This window comes from Calidris pugnax, unplaced genomic scaffold (genome assembly GCF_001431845.1).
Source record: "Calidris pugnax isolate Ruff unplaced genomic scaffold, ASM143184v1 scaffold262, whole genome shotgun sequence".
NCBI lineage: Eukaryota > Metazoa > Chordata > Aves > Charadriiformes > Scolopacidae > Calidris > Calidris pugnax.
The window spans coordinates 1616456-1639434 of record NW_015091043.1 but is presented as its reverse complement, the minus strand read 5'-3'; the positions used below and the strand labels follow the sequence as shown (position 1 = coordinate 1639434).

The following is a 22979-nucleotide window of genomic DNA, read 5'->3' as shown; positions in this document are numbered from 1 at the left end:
GGGCCACCCCCCCCCCAGCCCGCCTTCCTCTGCCAGACGGCTCTGCTTCAGCAGGCCCACAGCAGCCTCCCGCGTCCCAGCCACCCCCTCCTACCTGTGTATTCGTGCCTCAGGGGGTGGCCGATGACGCCGCAGAACGTCGTCCCGCTGGTGACTGCCGCGGACACTGCCCTGCAGCACAGGGAAAGAGCGGGGCTTCAGCAGCGCCCCAGGCGCAGTCCTGCCCGCCCGGCTTCACCCCTGCCCGCACCTCCCCTGGGCGCCAGCCTGGGCCACCGGCTGTCCTGCCCTGCCAGTGTGGGGCTCGGGGACAGGGATTGCTCAGGGGCGACACATACGCCGGTTGCAAGGGACAAGGAAGAGGGGCAGAGCACATGCAGGGCCACAGCCCTCTCCTCGGGAGGGAGGGAGGGAGGGAGGGAGGGAGGAAAGGAGAAAAGGAGGGATGCATGGATGGGTCTCCAAACCACCCTAGCTGAGTGCAGGTGACCAAGCAGGGGAAGCACCACTGCCGAGGGATGCACTGGGCTGTGCTTGGAGGTGTGGTTGCAACTTGAGTCTGGAGAGGAGCAAAGAGGCTGCATGTGTGTCCCTGTCCCTCTTTGCTTGGGGTCACCCTGGGGAGAAAAAGGCAAAATTACAAGTTGTGGTGAGGATGACGGAGAGACTTGGGGAACAGAGGGTGAAGGCAGAGCACAAAATCAGCTGGGTGCCTTTTTATTTTACTTTTTGAAATTGAGGGTGTTTGCTGTGTGCTCTCTCCTGCCATGTACGAGGGGCTGCTGAGGTGCTGGAAGGGAAGTGGGAGGCAGAAATAGAAAGGCGAAAGGGGCGTCTGAAAAAGAAAAAGGCGGGAAGGGAGGGAAAACCTGGAACCGTATCAAAGCAAACCTCCCCCTAACTATGAGGAGCGGGCCTGTGAGTCTAAACATGCTCTGTAATTTGCTGTAGCACGTATCCTCTAATTTAGCCACTAGGTGTGTTCGTACAGAAACACAGAACTAAAAGTAATTCAGAGCATGTCAGGAAGTGAAGCTGAGTATGTGTTTCTTGGGACTCTTTGTCCGGTTCAAGTACACTTAACTACCTGTTTGGGAATACAGGTTGGCAAACAGCATAGCTAGAAAAAAGAAAAAGATACTATTTTTTCTTCAGAGCTCCTCAGTCATTGGTGAACTGTGCTGGAAGTGTTAATGTATTGCTATTTCAGAAGTTTGTTCAGGATTTACCACCACAATGCAACAATAGAGCTGCTTGAAAAGCCAGGAAAAAAAAAAAAACCACAAAACCAACCATTTTTCAATTTAGGAATAGTCAAAAAAGTATTGAAATATACCTGTATGTGCAAAATCTGTGCTTTTTCTATGATTTGCATTCATTTACCTAGCTGCTTTTTTTTTTTTCTCTTAAGAGTTAATTCGCAGACTTCCTCATTGATCCTAGCATTTATGGTGAGGACAACATCCAGAGATCAGTGAGGCTAAAGGCCTGATTATCACGCGTCTCCTTCTGCAATCAGGAAAGAAACCATTGCAGGGGGTGTGTGTTGGGGTGAAAGCAAAAGGTCCTCTGGCCTGACACTGATTTTTCGGGGCTTAGCAGTTTTTTCATTCAGCAGAGGTGTTAGTCCTCTGCTGCTATCAGGGATTATTTCTATAAAGCCAGTGCCCTGGAATCTCTTTCATGGGCTGGATCCTCACTGTGTGCAATGCCGGGTGAAGCACATAGTAAAAATCAAGGTCAAGAGATAAAAATGGACGTAAGAGATAAGAAGCCACAAATGGGCACAAACAGTGAAAGGCTGCAAAAAAAGCAAGACCACATCAGTCAGGAAAATAAGCCATGCTTTTGGCACTGATGACCTGACTCCCTCTCAGTACCTTAGTTTTTCCCCTCTCCATGCCATTTCCTCAAGAGGTCAAACTTCTTCACCTAAGATACCTCCTCACAACATTGCAACCTCAGGTGTTGCTTTCCACGTTGAAATGAACATGCTGAGCCTTTAAAATAAGATTACCCACACTAGTCGTCAGAGGCTTGAATTATCGGGCATGGTCAGCGGTGCTAAACGTGGTTCATTAGAGCCCATGCCTGGTTTAAAGCAGTTGTGACTGAATCAGATAAAAGCTTTGAATTGGCTTATTATTTGGGGGGATGGATTGTGCAGGAGTGCTGTAGAGGCTTTTCATGTATGCAGACAGGTGTGGGATTTTTAATTTATAATAAGCGTGGGGTTTTGTTTTGCTGTGGTTAGAGTTGTTCTGTCACTTCTTTTGTAATTTTGCTGGTGGTTGCAAGCACAATGTCAAATGTTGCAGTTTGTGAGAGGTTTTGAAGAATTCAAATTGTGCCACACCAATTCAAGAGAGCAACCCTGAGGAGAAGGACTTGGGGGTGTTGGTGGATGAGAAGCTTAACATGAGCCAGCAATGTGCACTGACAGCCCAGAGAGCCAACCACATCCTGGGCTGCATCAGGAGAAGTGTGGCCAGCAGGTCGCGGGAGGTGATTCTGCCCCTCTACTCTGAGCTCGTGAGACCCCACCTGGAGTACTGTGTCCAGCTTTGGAGTCCTCAACACAGGAAGGTCATGGACCGGCTGGAACAGGTCCATCAGAGGGCCACGAAGATGATCAGAGGGATGGAGCACGTCCCCTATGAAGGCAGACTAAGAGAGCCAGGATTGTTCAGCCTGGAGAAGAGAAGGCTCCAGGGAGACCTCATAGCAGCCTAACAATATCTGAAGGGAGCCTTTTGGAGAGCTGGAGAGGAACTCTTTGTCAGGAAGTGTAGTGACAGGACAAGGGGTAACGGTTTTAAATTTGAAGAGGGGAGATGTAGATTAGATATTAGGAAGAAATTCTTTACTATGAGGGTGGTGAAGCACTGGAACAGGTTGCCCTGGGAAGTTGTGGATGCCTCATTGCTGGAAGTGTTCAAGGCCAGGTTGGATGGGACTTTGAGCAACCTGCTCTAGTGGAAGTGTCCTTGCCCATGGCAGGGGGGTTGGAAGTCGATGATCTTTAAGGTCCCTTCCAACTCTAACCATTCTATGATTCCATGATTCTATGATTCTATGAAAACTTGTTGAAGGGTTATCTCTTCAGTATATCACATTAGATAGAAATGGATATGTAGTAGATACTTGATAATATAGTTAATAAATTAGTCTGAAGCTAATTGTTAATAGGTAGTTTGTGGTTTATAGACCATAGTCTATAATTAGTATAGTTAATATATTAGTCTATAGTTATTAAATAATTGCCATGGTTATAGCCTCTGTGAATGCCACAAGAACGTCTGCAAATAATAAAGCAATTTATATAATGTTTATAAAAACTTTCATTTCCTTAATGTCCAAACATAGTTACCAGTCACTTCATGGTCTGGAATGGGATTATACACTGTACACCCAAATACACAAGCTTGTGAAGAGGACAGGTGAATAGAAAACTGATCTAGTTCCCCAAGGAACTAATTTCTGGCTTTTGCATCTAATTGTCAAAACTTATCAATGTGCTGAAAGGCAATTAGCTGCCATTGGGTATGTCCTGGAAATTTGTAGCAAACTCCTGGCCATCAAAGTCACTTATTCATATTTAAAAGCGTGGGGCAGCTGCTGTGATCAGTTCCTTGGGCTTTTGATCAAGTTTGTGGGTGGAGTGGAGAATGCTGCGATGTTCCCACAATAGGGGAAAAACCTGGCAAACATTATGGTCAGGGGGTTAGGGTCTGAACGCGGTTGTTAAAATGTAAAATTACAAGTACTTCCATCCCAGCAGCAGAGACTAATAGCAAAAATGTGACACTGTGAGCTTTGTTTCTGCCTCTGTAGATGTGGAGACACAAAAGGGACAAAAAGGATTTATGCCCTACCTCCAAGCAAACAGATGTGAGCAGCAGGATTACTGCTTTGGTTTTCTTCTCCACGCTTGTAAACAAGCCGTCAGAGGGTCTGTTTGCTGAAGATCTCCTAATGACAAGATGATATTGTCATGATAACAAGCACATACCCCAGCCTAAACCTGCACTCCTGATGGGAAAGAGCACTGTTGTCTCCCATGCAGTACATGGAATACAGCCTGGGAGAAACAAATGGAGTCCATCTCCTTAACTGCACCTTGGATGATCTGGGTAAGTACAGTCTCCCCATCAATGCTTTCTTGTTGTCATGTTGGTCATCTAGAGGGCCCCAGATCCCTCACTCTGTTTTGGTTCACTGAGATCTGGGGGCTTTGTGTTCTGGGGTGAAACCAAGCTCTTTAGAGGATCATATGTTTTGTAAATTTAGGTCCCATCCTCATTAGAGGAAATGTTCTGATTTCCCTTTCATTCTGGATGAATTTCCCCACTAGCCTGAAGGCTTACAAAAGCAGGATGGCATGAAATATTTATGAAGGAATTACTCCTGGCCAACATGGAGCCAAGGTGTCTACCACATCTTTTGGTTTGTTCGCCTTCACCTCCTCTGCATCCAACATATGGAGGTGTGTGCTTATGCAGTTGCTTCCCTGAAATGCCTCATGCAGCTGGCCCCTTTTCCTTCTCTTGTGTCACATCCCATGGGATGTGGGGTTCTGGCTGGTTTGCAGGAGGTCAGCGTGCCAAGTAGCTGCTTGTTGCAGTTGCTTAAGGTGAACATGCTCCTGCTCTGTGCACAATTCTTCAATGAAACACCTGCAGCCTGGGCAAGAGCACCCTGGTACCCAGTTGAGCCATCGTGGTACTCTGGCTGTTACAGGTCATTTAGAGTAAAGGTGGCTACAGCTAAGGCTTGGGTGAGGGTGGATATACGATCTGCAAAGGATAGCGAGGAGCTACCAACCTCAGCACTGCTGTCATCCTCAGGAAGACCACCTCGCTAGGGGTCATTGAGGGGTTAATTTTTGGCAGGCGTTAATGAAGTTAATCAGTGTATCCTCATTAGGAGAGTTCATAGGGGTGGCTAAGCTGGGGCTGGAATTAGGATCTTCCATTTTTGTTCAGGCCCAATTCCCAAGATACATCAGTCTTCTCAAAGCAAGTTTTGGTGTCTCAGCTTTCCTCGGGGGCTCCTGATTCAAACACTGAAAGCTGAATCACATCAAGACCCTCTTATTGATATCACATCCACCCTCCCAGGGCTGCAAAAGCCAGTTCTCTATGTGTCCTGGTCTAGCAGCCACTCTTCCCAACGAGCCCACAAGGAACTTCCCGCTGTTGGCACCTTCCCCATGTTTCCTGGGGTTGAAAGGGGACTTGATTTACATTGAGTTTCAAACTAAGCACATTGACATCAAAGCAGCGGAAATCAGGCCCCAGCAAGTGGTTTATAAATGCAGCCTAAGTGTTTTGAATCAAAATAGCTCTTTCAGTAAAGTTGGAGGGGTACGTCTGTCGTCCTTATCGTTGTTAGTTTCTGTCTCGAAAACACTGAAAAATCACTGACATTGAATCCACTCTGGGGATCATTAGTTAAAAGCTTCCATTCCTGAATGAAACCCTTTTTTGCTGGGTTTTTCCCGTTCTTTTTTGCATAACATTACTTGGAAAGGATAGTAATCTGAAAGCGAAAGGTATGCATGGATTATCTCTGAGAGCATCCCGTGGGTTGTGTTGTACGGCATTAGGGAAAGGATCCTCAGCTCATGCATGCTTTTCCCATCCCAGATAGAGAAGACCAGGCTCACTCTGCAGCCTTAAAAACCAGTCTTGGGACCGTTTCGGCCCACTGAACAAAGAGCTTATGCAGAGGCATCCAGTGAGGACCAGATGTCTGACTCATAAAGTACTTAACTGAAATGACAAAGATATATGGGTTTGGTGGATGTTTCTTTTAGCAAATGTGCTCATATCTCCAAGCTGGCAATGACTACATTTCCTTTCAAATCTGGAAGAACAGCGTCTTTTTGTAGTACGGGTGCATCTATTGGCAGCATCGGATAGCATAAAACAAACACAATGTTACAAGAAGGGAGGAAGGAAAATCCAAAGACTTTTGAAATAAGCCTTTTGTGTTACTGGGCATCTGAAACTTCTCGGAGTGCATGTGTATAAACACAGAACAGAAAAAGATAAATAAGGCTTGAATAAATATTTTGTATAACAATTCACCCAAACAGCAGAATTATTTAAAACCCAGTCTTTATCCAGGTTTGACTTTTACAAATGGATCTGAGATATCTGATCAGCTGAACTGAAACCAGGAGGAGCTGACACACCGAGGTGTACAAGGGAAGGGCTGTGCTGCAGAGCAATCTTATCTTCTGCCTTCATCTGCCTGAAAAGACTTTGTAGGTGCAGTGATGTCATCCTGCTTTTGTGACCAGGAAGGGCAGTAAAAAATTTCCCAAAGGAAAAGCTTGGACTTGTATAAACTGAGGTAAAGAATAAAGTCCAAAAACACAAAGGTGCTTTTGCCTCTGTCTCCCATTGAAACCCCTAGGGGCTGGACATCCTTGAGGGATACATCCATCATTGACGGACATGAGCCCAAACGCAGAAGGTCATGTTTGCAGCAGATCCACTGCCAGCCTAGGGAGAAGATGTCTGCTGAACATGTGCAACAGGGTGCTGCCTCCAGGGCTGCACAGAAACCTGAATCTCCATTTCACAGAAACATGGGGGACAGCAATGGTCTTTATTTTGCAGTCTTATCCAAAATGGAGGCAGATTTTTCCACATGCTATTCCAATAGGAGAAGACTTGTCCTCTAAGCAATGTTATTTATATCACAAACTGGAAGACAAGATCTACTCTTTCCCTCATTAATAAACAAGCCACAAAAAGCACCAAAAAAGCCTATGTGGAGGTTCACAACAGGAAATCCTTAGTTCTTATCCAGAATTAAATTTTCTGTATATCTGTTCTCAAAACACTGTGGACTTGGTAAATTCTCCTTTTCAGTTTCAGTTTATCAAAATGTAAGATTCAAATAGGCCTTTTTCCTTGAATTTGACTTCCAAGAGAGCCTCCAAACAGAAAAGAATGAAAAAAAACCTCAGTCATCCTTGAAAATCTTCCTTTGAGCAATGTTGCTAAAAAAAAAATCTTATTTTTTTAACAGTTATAGGCAATACCCCCGCCTTTTCGCTGTGGTTAAGAACAGTTGGTACACTGTACCTCAGTGATGAAGTAAATGAAACTGTATAAATATTCTGCAAATTACTCTTCACAATGAGACATCTGTCTAAGCAAAAGCTCATGTTATTGTCCAGACAATGTAGAGAACTTTCTAGCACTGACCTCAGAGAAGACATATTGCACAGCCAAAATCCAAACATGAGCATGCGAAGTGTAGTAAATGCAAGTAAACCAGGGGTGCTTTCCTTTCATTAGACTTTCTCCCTGACCTCTGGATGACAAGGGCATAGGAAAAGGAAGCAATTTTTCTTCTGTCCTGGGGGAAGGAACATTTGAAAGAGATTTCCTGTGACTGGACTACATCATTTCTCTGGTGCCTGATCTGAAAATCTGGAAGACCACCTTTTCTAAGCATCCATTGCAAACTCTTATTTGCTTTTTCCCTATGAAGCAACTTGTGTCAGATTCACAAAAGCTTTAGGTGAGTATTGTATGTAGCTGGATAGTATCAGTCAAAATATTTCAGCATTTCTCTGAAATGTAATGGCTTACTGGGATAATTGTTCCAAATCAATCCTTCTAATCTCCTTAAGTTTTAAACTATTTCCCATCTTTCTCTTGCCAAGGGCTGTAAAGGTCACTTAATATAGCTCAATACCGTATCCTTCACCACGCATTTGAAGGAAAATTTGAGAAAAGGATGCCTTCTCTGTCCTATGATATGTTTATTAATTTAACACCTCAGTTTGCATCACTTTAAGTTGCCATATGCATCGCAGAAATAACACTTCCTGTGTAATTCCAATTCGTGTGAGTTGTGGCCTGTTTAATTATGTCAAGGCCATACATCAAACCCTTTGTTCTCAGAGTCACAGGTTCCCAGGGGACAGTTATCTACAGCCAGCAAGCCAGGAGTCACTGCTGGACCTCTCTCTGTGGTGGTATCCATGTAAGGGAGATATATGTTTCCACATTTCTTTACCACAAGGCTTTCCTGATGTGCAGCAGATGTTGCCTTTTTACTTTGTGCAATCTGCTATCCTGTAATGAAGCACCCACCAAGAGTATCATGGTCTACATGTTTAACATAAACATTATTATGAAATATAGAGCCCCAGTTGCATGAAAAGCAAGATATGGGATGGGAATTGAAGGTGCAAGTGTGGGACAATTGACTCATAGAATAAGGAATTGACCATAAATACACTGCTGAACTATTTTAGATTTGTGGCTCTCAGATGTTATGAGATTTATTCTAAGGCTAGGGTTGAGAACCTGGTAAGTCATTTTTCTCAGAGAAACAGACTTGTTTTAAATTAAGATGTGATGCTGGACTATGGGTAGTATCAGGGTAGAATTTTGGGACAGTGTTAGGGTTTCAGGGAGGCAAACTGGGGAAGGAAAAAAAAAGGTAATATGTTCACAGGATTATCCTCATTTTTTTTCCTTTGCGCAAATTGGGAATGTTAAGCCAGAAGTTTCATGGAGTTCAGAGACCTGGCACTAAGAGTAAAATTAGCTCCAATGAAGGATCTGTCTGGGAAATATGGATAGGATATAGGCAGAAGGAAGGACCTGAGAGCAGATTGCATTTTGGGCTGTTGCTTGACTGTGTCCCAAAAGTACATTAACATGGTGAGTTTCGTATTGCCACAAGTCCCTGGAGCTACTTTTAGGAATTGGAGATATGGGGAAAAATTAGGGATATGGAGAAAAAGGGAATTCAGGAAGGATCAGCTGTGCTGAGGGCTGGCATCAGCCTGGGTCCACATTTCCTTGTTCAGAAAATCACTGCTGTTACAGAACAATGGCCAAGCAGGGATTTATGCAGCTAGAAACGAGCGGTCACCTCTGACGAGGATGTTCAGGACAAGTTTCCAAATGGAGCTGAGAGGAAATAGGCATTAGTTACAGGGATGCTTTTAGGTCTTCCATTTTTAGCGGTGCATAAGTTAAGTTTAAGGACTACGATTAGGATTCAGGCTTTGCAAAATTGAAGAACTGAAGTAACTGAGGTGTTTAGAGTAATCCCCAGTTACTTTATTGCATCTATATCTTTCATCTATATACCAGGATCAGGGTTGAGAAGGGACAGTAAAATGTTAAAGCAAAAAGGGAGTTTCAAATTGACAGCTAGTCTTGCTTTAGGACTGGTAGCAGTAACGCTTGTTCCCACAATTACTTTTAAATCTGAGTTCCATGTGTGTTGCATGACTTTGAGAACAGCGTCAGGTGTTGGTTCAGGTAAATAATTGGATAGAGGAAGAAATTCAAAATAAGTCAGCAGATATGTTGAAAATTAGTATTACCATTATTCCCAAGCTATTTTGACCTATGGTTCATATATGTATCGATGGCTTAGGGTTCAGATTTTGAGTATTGCTAGTGTTGGAATTATCAGTATCATGGTATTTGAAGGAAGAAACCAGGGAAGAAGTTCTGCTTTAATGTCACTGAACTAGAGTTTCAGTTTCTAAAAACCCTCAACACAGCATAATCTTGAGGTCTGGGTTTCACAGAGGTCACCAGACCAGATCTAAAACTGTAGTTAAAACAAGGGCTGTGATTAAGGTTGAAATTCCTGCTGGGAGAAAAAAATGAAAAAAAAAAAACCCAAAACTGAGAAAAGCCTGGTAGTCTAATTTAGGACCTGGTGTGGCTGGCTTCATATTTTTAGATCCTAGGTTTGTGGGGTGGGTAAGGCTGTGTTCTATATTTTTGGTGATACTCTGCTAGGAAAAGGAAAGGGAGAAAGTAAAGGGCGACAAAAGCCAAAATCAGAAAATACCAAACAGGCTGTGGACAGTGCTTGAACGAAAGCAGTGATGAATTAAAAGCTTGAATAAAAAGTCCTGATGGCTTTTCTCACTGCATTCTCCTACTCTGAAGCCTCTGAGGGAGTATCCACCACCCTCACAGTAGCCCCATGGTTCTTCCCTGGTGCTGGTGGCCCAGGCAGGGATGACGCTGGGCTCTGCTGAGAAGCAGGCATAGGGTAGCTGGGGAAGGGGGATTTTTGTTTATCACAGTCTTAAACCAACACATAACTCTCATACTACCTCTAGATATAGCTTTAGTGTCAGGACAGCTGGGAATTTCAAGCTTAAAAATACAATAAAGAGCCATTTGGACATCAGACCTCAAATTCTCACTGCAGACTACTTACCACCTTTTAGTTGCCAGAGCCTTTTAATAAGCAGAACAACATTCTGAACTCCAGAGTTAATTTAATATAAACAAAGAATTCAATACGTAAAACAGGATTAACACAAATGCTGGGAAAAACACCCCACTGTGCCTGGTGGCCCATTTCCTCTAATCAGAAACCTACTTGAAACTGAATGCTGGTTACCAATCCAAGCATTCCCAAATGAATGACAAATTTAAAACTAATACAGAGACCCAAGTTGTGATCAGTCATAAATTTCCCTCTTTAACATCTTCATGCTTTATGGAAACATTAGCCCCTATCTGGGTCTCATAAGAAAACAGAAAGGTTAAATTACTGCAAGCATTCTTGCTGGAAACAGCCCCCAGGATAGTATTAGTATTTCTTCTCAGTATAATGATTTCTGAAAAACAGAACCCTAATCTAAGGCTTTTGCTATTTCTTCCATATTCTAATGATATCTAGAAAGTCTAAATTTAAAAATTAATACATAAACCTGTTTTGCAAGCAGCCACCCATTTTTTTGTATGGCGGGTGTTGTAGTGTACAGGTGTCCTGGTTTCAGCTGGGAAGGAGTTAAATTTTTTTCTAGTGGTTGCTGTGAAAGGAATGTCAATAATATGTATTGGTTTTGTTGTTGTTAGGTGATGTCTCTACTTTTCAAGGACCCTTTCATCTTCCCATAGAAGCTGAGAAGGAGCACAGACAGAACAACCAAGGTCAATGGAATGTTCTGTACCAAGACTGGATTGTGTCATTGTTAATGTTATTGTTATTTTCCTTTGCCATTATTCTTCTATTAAACCATCTTTATCTCAAACCGCAATTTTTTTTTTCCTTTCCCTTTCCCCTCATTTTCTCCCTTTTCTCCCTGTCATTCTCATGGAAGGGGAAGAAATGCTCGCGTGTCTGCATGGTCCTAGCTACCAGCTGGGGTTAAACCGTGACAACAGCTAACAGGATTCCTAGTAAGGAGGACCTGTTTCTCAGTCTACATTTAGACATGAAACACAGGGGATGAGAAAACTAATTATGTACCAGAGTCCCTGAATGTGCAAAATCCCCACTTCCTCTTTTTTATCCAACGTTTATCACAACTCCGATTTCTCATAGACTAAACCCTAACTTGAATATGAAGGTTAGCTCCTGTAACACCAAGCATCTAAAATGTTTTTAAACAGATAGAAAAGGGAGGGGGACTCACACTGAGATGACTCCTAAGCCTCAGCCTACTGCAGTGGAAACGCTGGCTGACATGGCAGGGGGCAATGTGCCTTGCTGTAGACAAATAACCATCATTCCTACCAGGACAAGGGGATGTTAAATGTCACCCTTACTTTTGCCACAGCTGCTTGAGGTGTTCAGCATGGACACAGACTGAAAGATGAGCAAAAGGGACATAGGATTCCAGCAGCCATGATAATTACAGACCATTTCTGTGACAATAGTCACAAAGTTGTTGGGCCACCTAGAAGCAACAGGTCTGTATGAGAAAATAACAGTAGAAAAAAAGTAATTTGGAAGATTCATGGGATAAGGCTTCAGGAAAGACTAGCCTTTAGTCCTCTCTCTGGGAGAGTACCCATGAGAACACAAAGGAGCAGTGTAGGGCCCACAGCCAACTGCTGGTGATTGGAAACGGGCTCTTCCATGACCTGAGCCTCCGCAGAACTCATGCTGGTCCTGCAGAAAATCAGGATGGCTGAGAGCAGCTCCCAGGTATGTCTGGGTTTGGCAGCAGAAGTTTAGGTCAGTGCATATGCCTCTTGGTGACTTACCTGATGCTGCATCGTTGCAGCAGAAAACTCGTCAGTGTCTTTGGTGACAGAAAGTAATAATGCTATATGGCATTAACTTCTAAGAGATTAACTCTAAAACTATTTTGAAGTATCTCTCTTTAATTGTATCCCTTGTGTGGCAGTCAGAACTAAGTTTGTACTAATGGACCACTGCTGCCATGGTACTGCAGAGTAGTTTTGGGGTATTCTTGGTTATTCTCTTCTTGTAAGGCTTCATTTCATAGAATCATAGAATCGTCTAGGTTGGAAGAGACCCTTGGGATCATCGAGTCCAACCATCTACCCTACTCTACAAAGTCCTCCCCTACACCATGTCCCCTAGCACTGCATCTAAACGGCCCTTAAACACAGCCAGGGATGGGGACTCAACCCCCTCCCTGGGCAGCCTGTTCCAATGCCCTATCACTCTTTCAGTGAAAAATTCTTTCCTAATGTTCAGTCTAAACCTACCCTGCTGGAGCTTGAAGCCATTCCCTCTCGTTCTGTCACTAATTACCTGTGAGAAGAGACCAGCACCAACCACACCTCTTCTTTAGTTTGAGGTTGTCTGCTTCTTAAAAGAGCTTAGTCCAAGCTATATTGTCTTTGAAATGACAGACGGGATCCCAGGATCAAGCCTATCTGGGATAATGTGCTGGCATGGTTGTAGAAAGCAGGAGAGGCAAGGGTAGGACCTCCAAGCCCTCAAGAGGGTAAAAAGCAACTCGAAATGTCAAGTTCACAAGGTGCATCAGAAGAAGAGGTGGAGAAGATGGGAGGAAGGATCAGGACCTGGCAATGGGGGGTTATTCAGCCGCTGTGCTCCTCGCTCCCATTCCCGTCCAACAAAACCAGTGCCTCCACCACTGGACCCCAGTCTGACAGCCAGCTCTTGTCCCCCTCTGGCAGGGGAGTCCCAGGCTGTGGGTTGCTGCCGTGCGTGATGCATGCTGTGAGCAGGCTCTCTCCTCATCCCCGTAACAAACCGCATTCCCGGCTGGATTACTCATACTCCGCTGGCTGCTGTTTTTCTTCATGTGCACTCATTTGCAAGCCGTTAAACAAGAGACACAAAGCTGTCTGTAAAATTAGGTCACGTGTGTTGCCCTGTCAAGCCACTGGGCTTGCCAAAAACAGGGTTTTCCTGCCACCACAATGGAGTTTTTAAAGTTCCATCCAGGAGCAGGAAAAAAAAAAAAAAAAAAAAAAAAAAAAAAAAGAGAGAGAAAAAAGGGACAAAGAGAAAAAGGGAAAAAACTAAAAAAAATAACTCTCCCCCCCCCCAAAAAAAAACCCCTGTGGTACCAAGTAATAAGGATGAATTAGTACATACAAACGTACCCTGTGACACTTCTGTGAAATACTGAAGTACTGTCCTTCAATGTGACATTTAATTTCCAACACAAGCAGCAGATGTTTCTTACCACATTTAACTGCCTTTTCTTCCAGCAAAGCTGCATGTGGGAAGGCAACTCCATTTTATACAGAACATTGTTTCTGTCCAGTGGTGTCTCTCCCTTTCATCTTCTGGGTGGAACACGAACTGAACCCTGGGATCAGAGAGCAGATAAGCATGGACTTAAAGCAGATGCCAACTTCAGACTGAGGGCACCCAGCACCTCTGCTTTTCCATGAACTGTGTGCACATCCTGAGCTCAGGACTCTGGATGCCTTTTGAAACAAACATTTCAGGTTCAGCAGGGTAGGAAAGGGTGTGGGGTGAGGTAGTCCCCAAGGCAGGCTAATCTTAGGGTGAAGCCAGGAAATATGAGCTTGCAAAAAAGGATGTTGTTGGAATATTTCTGTTAAAAAGTGACGCTTCACACCACAACAATCCCCTGATGACAGGGCAAAGCCAGGCAATGCTGAGAGAGTGAAGAAGTGCCTCATAGTGAGCAGAAGGAGAGAAGTGGAGCAAGTCAGAGGTTGTCCTGAGCCACACCTGGGGGTTGTCACACCTGGGGGTTGTCACTTTGGGGTGTAAGAAAAATCTTGAGGCAGAGGCAACCCCACTACCACTGTGTATGGATTTAGATTTCACTAAATTTTATGGGGAAATCCTATGTTAACCAAGCAGAAAAGCTTTTGCTTTCCACTCTGCTGTCATTCCACAGGAGGAGACTGCAAGACCAGAGGGGCAGTGGGAGCATTGGGTCTGGGCAGCAGGACCCCCACTGTTTTACCCACCTAAGCCAGGGTGAGGGCAGGCAGTAAAACTCTCACTCTGCTTTGCCCTGAACTGTTATATACAGCCTTTGTGCTGATGGTGAATAACATCACAAAATCACTTTTAAGAGCAGCAGTCGGATGTGTGCCTGCTGTGTAGCACTGAAGCCTGTCTTGTTTTCTGCCTGGCTGTTGCCCCTTCTGCAGCACAACCAGAACAGCAATGTCACCTAGGAAGAGGCAAAGTCATGAGTGATTTATTCTTCCTTTTTGTGGTACTGCACCCTAGCTGCTGGGGGCAGTGAGGAAGCAAGCTGACGAGGTCTCTATCCTGGGCATCTTCTGGAGAGCTAGGGCTGCCTGTTTTACATGAACCTGGGCCAGATTGCAACCACAGGCAGAATTCATCCAAAATTTCAGAGGTTGTTTGTATAATTCCGATGAGAGGTTCAGCTGTGGGAAAACTGGAGGTCTAGCTTGGACCCAGAGCGTGCAAGTGAAAACATTGTTTTCACTTGTTTTGACACTGTCCCACATGACATCCTGGTCTCAAAATTGGAAACTCATGGATTCAATGGATGGACCACTCAGTGGATAAGGAGCTGGCTGGATGGCCACACCCAAAGGGTGGCAGTCAATGGCTCAATGTCCAGGTGGCAGCCAGTTACAAGTGGTGTTCTGCAGGGGTTGGTACTGGGACCAGTACTATTTAACATATTTGTTGGAGACATGGACAGTGGGATAGAGTGCACCCTCAGCAAGTTTGCTGATGACACCAAGCTTGGTGGCACAGTTGACACTCTGGAGGGAAGGGATGCCATGCAGAGGGACCTGGACAGGCTGGAGAGGTGGGCTCATGCAAATTGCATGAAGTTCAACCAAGCCAAGTGCAGGGTCCTGCACCTGGGACGTGGCAACCCCAGGCACGAATCCAGGTTGGGTGGAGAATGGCTGGAGAGCAGCCCTGAAGAGGAGGACTTGGGGGTGTTGATAGATGAGAAGCTCAACATGAGCCGGCAGTGCGCGCTGGCAGCCCAGAGAGCCAACCGTGTCCTGGGCTGCATCAGGAGAAGTGTGGCCAGCAGGTCTCGGGAGGTGATTCTGCCCCTCTACTCTGCACTCGTGAGACCCCACCTGGAGCACTGTGTCCAGCTTTGGAGTCCTCAACACAGAAAGGACATGGACTGGCTGGAACAGGTGCAGCAGAGGGCCACAAAGATGATCAGAGGGATGGAGCACCTCTCCTATGAGGACAGGCTGAGGGAGCTGGGATTGTTCAGCCTGGAGAAGAGGAGGCTCCGGGGAGACCTTATAGCAGCCTTTCAATACCTGAAGGGTGCCTATAGAAGAGCTGGAGAAGGACTCTTTGCCAGGAGGTGTAATGATAGGACAAGGGGAAACGGTTTTAAATTGGAAGAAAAAAGATTCAGATTAGATCTCAGGAAGAAATTTTTTTACTATGAGGGTGGTGAGACACTGGAACAGGTTGCCCAGGGAAGCTGTGGATGCCCCATCCCTGGAGGGGTTCAAGACCAGGCTGGATGGGGCTTTGAGCAACCTGATCTAGTGGGAGGTGTCCCTGCCCATGACAGTGGTGTTGGAACTCGATGATCTTTGAGGTCCCTTCCAACCCGAACCATTCTATGATTCTATGAAAACCTTCATTGGTATTATCTAATAACCAGACAGAGCAGCACTATTGGTTTAGTTTTACTCCTGCCAGAGGAGCGTGGGCCGGTGGTTCCCCCAGCGAGGTGAAGCTGCTGTTGAGCCGGCATTTCAGCGTGAGCAGTGCAGTAATAGTCTGCTTTGAGTGCCATTTTAATTAGCATTAATGGTTTTGGCCTTCACTTTATCTGTCAGATTTATTTGTTCTTTTATAAGGTAAGGACAGTAGTTCTAACTGCGAAATCTGTGTAATACGACACTTTTTATATCTTATTAACACTGGGTTTTGGACAGAGTAAGTTAGTTTCAGCTACTGCAGCTCTGCCTCCATTGGTTGTGGTGAAGTTACACCAGGAATGAATTTGAGACAGTATTTTTAGTAATATCTCTAGTATTCCTTTATTATTTGGACGTTCTGGGCCTGGAGGGATAACACTAGAGATTTCATTTTCTCATTGATAAGTATTTCATAGCTTTTTCTTTTCTAGGCAGAAGTCTGGGGGAAGAAGCATCTAGCAGGGCTGGCCTACCTACTGCCTCTGTCTCTCCCTCGGAGATTTTGGAAGGAGGAGCAAGCAGCCAGGTGACGCCTCTGAGTGCTGCAATACCCCTAGGATGGCCAGGCAGACCATTCCTCTGGCTCTGCCACAGACGTGTGCGCTCTTGGGAGAGCCACACACTCCTTCCCGTTGCCACTCAATTCCTGTTTTGCAACACTGAGCTTTGGGCAGCCTCGGTGGTCATGACTGAAAATGTTTAGAGTTTCCTCTTGTTGGACGGACTGTCCCCCAGCTACTTTTTCTCCCAAGAGAAGCTTTTCCTTATCTCCAGTATCTATAACAGAAGTCATCCTCCCCCGCCACCAAGTAACACACAACAATATCTTGTTTTCTAAGAACAGGGCAGCCTGGAGGAAGTGCTTGTGTATTTCTTAGAAATCTGATAACGGGATTGGCTCTGAGCATGAAAATACATATGACCTGAAATGCCATTGTGGGATATCTCACGGATATTAAGCACAACTGCTGACCCCAGTCTGTAAATATTCAAAGGGCTGCATATGGGGCATGACCTTCCTTGGGAACAGTCATGCAGGTTGCCTTGGAGTTCCTGTGTCTGGGTGTGTAACTGAAATATAGCAATAAATTCCTTGAGAAATGACAGTATTACCTTATATGATACCAAAGCAGTCTCATGAACATAGCTAAAACACCTTGGCAAGGCAGAAGGCATGTGCCTGACTGTCTTACACCTTTTTTTTCTGTTCAGAGCAAAAGCCTGAGTACATGCCTGCACGCAAGTATACACACACAAACAATTAATGCTATTTAATCTTTAAACAACAGCAAACATGCTATTGATGTAAATGGGAACATGATCAAACCTGCTATCAGGAAGAGAAGATGCTTTATCAGTAGAAAATGCAAAATGTACATGTCTGTTTCACTTCTCACTTTTGTTGGTTGTGAATATGATATCTGAGCTAATGAACTCTGTGCCACCATGGAAGTGTCTGTTGCTTCCACTTAGGGATAAGTCCTGTATGTCCAGGTGTATCTGAAATATGTACATTTCCAGACAGATTTTGCTGTTTCAGAGAATCATGGGTTTGTCTGACATTTGTCCATTGGTCCCCAGAGGATGATTCTGAGAATGGTTATGAGCTTCAGGGTCTTCTTCCAAAAGTGGTCCGGAAAAAGGTTGACCATCAGTTGTTTGGATCTGATAGCATTCGTCTGACATTGTATAAATTCTTGGGCAGCTGACAAAATGCCATGGCTCAAAATAGAAATCAAACAGTCCGATGAGATGGTCTGTTCCCCATAACTTCTTTCACAGGGCAGTCAGTGGTGACCCCTGAGAAACCAATTCATGGAGCTGCGTATTTCTCCTAGAACCACTTTACATTTAGGACTCTGGCCCATGTCTACATTACACTTCTCTTAGTAGGACAGTTTACATACAAAACCAGAGAAACTCTTCAGGGAGGTTTCAACGTGACTTTCCAAGCTGTTTCCTGAAGCTGCAAAATAATGATGATGCATAAAATATACCTGTCTATTATTAAGCTCGTATGTGATTTCTCATCTCCTGCCCAAGTCTCTTACCAGGGAGAACTGGATGTGGGTGTGTTTGCAGAGCTCAGACACTTGAGTCTGACCCATCCGTGCCCTGAGGAGGCTGTCGGGAGCCTCCCAAGGCATCTGGAAATTCCAGGGGGAAAAATATCAAAGTTTTGTGAAAACAGTAGAAAGGATTGTTATTCCTCAGCTGTTCTTTAGCTTATTTACTATCTCTACTTTATTTACCATCTGCAAGGGCAGAAAATTTTTGTTATTTTTCTTATCTTGTAAATTCTCCTGCTATTTTTTTATTCTTAGACTTGGAGTTTTTATGCCTGTGGACAATTAAAATCGGCGTGTATACTTCTGTGCTGAAGACTGCCTGTTTCAAGCATGAGAAATTATACATAAAAATGAACATGTAGACATCAAATAACTATTACATTTTTCAGCTTTGACAACAATTTTTAAGGGAATTTTTTAACCCATTCAGTTTTGAAGAAGGATTCTCCTGTACTCTACTGACTCTCCCCCTCCAATGCCAAATTCAAGCTAGCCAACCATAGAGTCTGTATTTGATGTCTGAAAGATCTTCATTTTCATATGTGAGACAAAAGAAAATTAACATTCTTCCTTTTGGCTGTTCGTTACATTCCCATATATATTAAACATATGTGTGGCATGTCCCACTGGTGGGCTCTCTTTCACAAAATCATGTGTGTTTGGACCCACAAACATGTGTTACCTCAGTGTGACTTTCCCGATGATTAACAATGCGAGGTTTACTGAGAGGGATGTTACCTTTAATTAGACAAACTGATCCAGTACTGATCAAAAACCAGATCAGGTGTCAGACACACAAGGCTTTCTGTATGTCTGAAACAGGAACAACAAACTGGAAGATAAATGCATGTGGAAATGAAGTTAATCATCCCATTTCCATAATTATGATATTTTTTGTCTGTGGCGTGAAGAGATGTCAACAAGGTTATAGGACTCTTAATACCCAGGAGGGGACACAGGATTAATGACTTTTGCTTCTAGAGAGTCATTTCTGAAGTAGGAGAGGTTGTATTTAATACAGCTGTAATACAGCTGTAAGAAGAAAGATAGTGTGACACACGCTCTCCCTGGGTCACTCCAGTGGCTTCAGTGCTCTAAACCGCATTTGTTTCAAAATGAAAGCTGAAAAAAATACAAGTCAATCAGATAACGTCTCCGGATACATCACGTAGGTAGGACATGGATCATTAGTCATCATTATTCGATGATCTTTGCAGGATACTCCTTTCTCTTCTTCATGCAGGCTGCAGGTTTCATACGGCACGCTCACTTCCAGGGGCGGCATTCCCGCAGGCTAATCGGAACCAGCTGCTTGCCTACAAGAAAAACAACAGAAGGAAGAGGTCATCAAAGTTAGATTTTTGCAGCCAGAGGAGACGTGCCTTTAGAGGTGGGTATAGCTTTGCCAGCAATATTTACCTTTCATTTGTCATTAAAACTGCTGCTTTTTTTTTTTTTCCTTTTTTTTTTCTTTTTTTTTTTTTCCTGGGGACATAAAAGAGCTAAGCTTTCTTGAGCATGGTTGTACTGATGCACACAAAATACTCCAGCCGCTGTAAACAACCAATTGTTGGTTTTTTTTTTTTTTTTTTTTTTTTTTTTTTTTTTTTTTTTTTTTTTTGTTTTTTTTTTTTTCTTTTTTTTTTCCTTTTTTTTTTTTTCCTGGGCAGCTACAAGGTCTAGTGGCCCTGTTTCTGTGGAGAGTGAGTGCATTTCAGCCCTTTCTGGCAAACAGTAATGGCTCTTTTCCCCTTCAGAAAAGCAAACCCATTGAACTGCACTGCCAGAGGCCTGACCTTATCCCAGTATTTTTAGAGGAGCTTGAAGGAGGTGTTAATAGTGAGAGAAGACATGTCAAACTAAACAGATTCATCCCTTGAATTTCCTACTTGGAGCTGAGGAGGCCTTGGCAGGAGTATGCATTGGCCTCTTCACTTTGTGAAAGGTGGAGCCAAACAAGAGCCATAAGATAATTAGAAAATATTATCTGTACTCTCCTAGAGGTACTCAGTTTAGAAAAGAGAAGGTGCAATCGCACATAAATTTTAGAACAGGTTACAAATAGTTCAATGATCTGTTGTTATGTGCCTGTGATAAGGAGTGAAATGGGAGGAAATAATTTTCATTTTCATCCAAAAACTTGAGAGAAGAAGTCTGCCCTGGGAGGTGGAGCAGGGGACCTAGCAAAGCTGACAGAGGGACTCCCGGAGGCACTAGGAAGGAAACTGTGGTTTTCACTGCTTCATTGAAAAGGAACTGTGATGCCACCGTGGTATTTTCCTGCGGTGGCTTCTTGGGGCTTGCAGACAGCAATACAAAGGGCCAGGGTTTTTAGAGAAAGTGAAGGTGCAGTTGGTGGGGCTGAAATCCTATGTCTCAGTAAGGTGAGGGGAGACCCAGTGTCAGAAGGGAATGAATGAGCATGGAGGCAACTGGAGCTGCAGCTGGGAAGCAGAAGAAGGGAGAGATGGCCAACATTGCCTTGTCTGTACAGAAGAGAGCACAGTAAGGCCCAAGCAGCTCTTGAACACCTCATTGGGGTCTGGTCATTCAGGACTGCACTAGAACCCTGTAAACTGTCTCAGAGGTGGAGAATGAATGCTTGTCTTCCTCTGAGGCCAGGAAGTTGTGATTAGCATCACGAAATGCTTGCAGTTATCCACAGTATAAACCATGAGGTTTTCCAGAGTTGGGCTGTTGCTGGGTTGGATCCCACCAGGCACTCTGTGAAGATGCCCGACTGCTCCAAACAGTAGCTCACTGTGGTGACCTCCTTTTTTTTTCAGCTACTTTGTGTCCTTAGAAACAATTCCAGTTTTAATGAAGAAGCATCACTAGTGTGCAGATTTCTTTAAAACTATAGTGTTTTATCAGAGTCCTTAATGTTATGACACCCGTTCAGAAATCTCAGACAACTCCCCGACAAAACTTTCAGTATCATGGAATTATAACTGAATCAAGCATTGCCATTAGCTTCAAAAAGCCCTGTCCTTGACATTTTCAGCAAGTTGCTATCAGCAATTACTTCAGCCTTAGGACTCCTACCTGGCCAGTGTTCCTATGAGTTTCACGTTAAATTCAGCTTTAGACAAGCACAAAATCCCATGGGAAAGGTTTGTGAACACTGAGCCACACCTAATTTTTTTTTCATCTTAGCAATGCAAGCAGGTCCTTATGCTTTGAAAGAGCATGAGCTATGCCTCCAAAAACAGGCCTGTGTTTGACCCGAGTCAGATGCTGCTTCTGAACTTCAGCAAAAGCATTCATCGATTTTAGATGCCAGGGCAACCCAAAGTCAGGGTATTTTTGTATCATCTCTGGTTTTCCCTTGAACACTTCTTACTTACTTAAATTGCATCACTCTACAAATGAACTGTGTAAGATTTTAGAACTTCTCTGTTGCCTTTGAGCATTTCACATGTTCTTATTAAAAAGGCAAAAAATGATTTAGCTATAGAAGGGCAGAGGCCTGCTAATATTATCTGCAATCTAAGCAAGGAGTGAATCACAATAAATACTATCATTGCTAGATGGCCCAAATATCTTTTTAATATTATTGCGGTTTGACCATAGTTTGCTTGCAACAGATCATGAAACCATAGGCAGTGATATCAATTAACAGGTATGTTAATGAGAGGAAAATTCTTCAACCTGATCTCACCTTTATGACATGTCCCACCATAGAAGACCCCTTAGATACTTGTTGATGTTGCCGATGTGCTGCAGTACAAGGACAGACAGAATAATCATGGTAACGTGCAGTCCTCCCCTGAGAGACACGAAGACATCTTATTGCCCTAACCTCGAGCTTGACACGTCTGTCTGATAGCTCTTGAGGAAGGAAACAGTGAAGGAAATAGAGCAAAATATTGAAGAGGGAAAGCACTAGACAGGAATTTCAGAAGTGGCTCAAAGTATGTTCCAACTACAAGGGAGGTTTTAGAAGGAAGTGAATTAAAATAACTGCTCTAGCATTCTTTACATAGTCTGCATTATTCCAGAAAGGATACATCGAAAGTATTTATTTTAATTAAAAATAACAAGATTCCAGGGTAAGAAAACCAAAGCTTATAGCATCAGCAAAAAAATGGAAAAATATAGGGACAAGGGAATAAATCCAGCCAAAGTTTAATATACAGCATAGCCTAGGGCTTGATTGCATTCACAGAAGACTGAACTTAAGATAATGTAATATAATAACCATTTAAGGGTTTCATAAAATAGTAGTTTTGGAATAAAAAATAATGTAAGTGTAGAAATGTGATAAAACCTTGGAGATCACATATCTATGTGCTTGAACTGCTGAATGCAATTACATTTTTTTCAAATTTGTGCCCCACTGTACGCCAAATATGTTTGTGTAAAAAAATACTTGCCGTGTTTGTCTCGTTATTAACAGTTTAATCCCTGCTTGTGCCTTTTGCTTTTGTGCCCTTCAGATGTTTAGAGTGTTGGTGCTGACTTCCTGGCGACTGCAAGGAGGTCAGACTGCCCGATCCATAGGTGACAGCTCCCACTTGTCCTGCTCATCACTCCTTCAGATACATCATTTCATAAATGGATAGCAGGGTGGTTCTCCTCCTCAGGGCTGGCTCATGACCTTTCTGAAGCAAACAGATGTTATACCACCTACCTGATTATGAAGGATGTGACTTTGGGCTGTGTCTGTGTAGTTAAAACATCTGCCAGTGTTTTTTATAAGGGTATTGGTAAATCCAGTGGAACGGAGAGAGACTTTCTTCTCCACCTCACAGAAGCCTTTGGTGTGTCTCAGGTTACTGTTTATCTTTCTAGTGAGGAATAGTCCCAGTCATGGGATCAGAACTCCGTGTGCTTGATGCTAATTTCTCACTCAAGCAACAGCATTTTTGGCACTGTGGCCAAAGGAAAATCCCAGCCCAGGAGTACCTGCAACCCCAGGTGGACATGGAACAAGCATTTGGCAAATTTTATTGCCCATCGTGATGCCAAACCCTGGGAATGGGCTGTAAAAAAAAAAATTAAAAAAAAA

The 22979-nt window shown here is 43.8% G+C and overlaps 1 protein-coding gene across 1 annotated transcript in view; it reads right to left on the bottom strand.

The window, feature by feature from the left end:
* LOC106896411 (atrial natriuretic peptide receptor 2-like) overlaps positions 1 to 19253 on the bottom strand; it is a 153760-nt gene extending 134507 nt beyond the window's left edge. Inside the window, exon 1 of the mRNA XM_014956393.1 lies at positions 19191 to 19253. Within this exon, the coding sequence (XP_014811879.1) occupies positions 19191 to 19253 (63 nt within the window). The remainder of the gene's footprint in view (positions 1 to 19190) is intronic.
* Positions 19254 to 22979: the final 3726 nt, after the last annotated feature.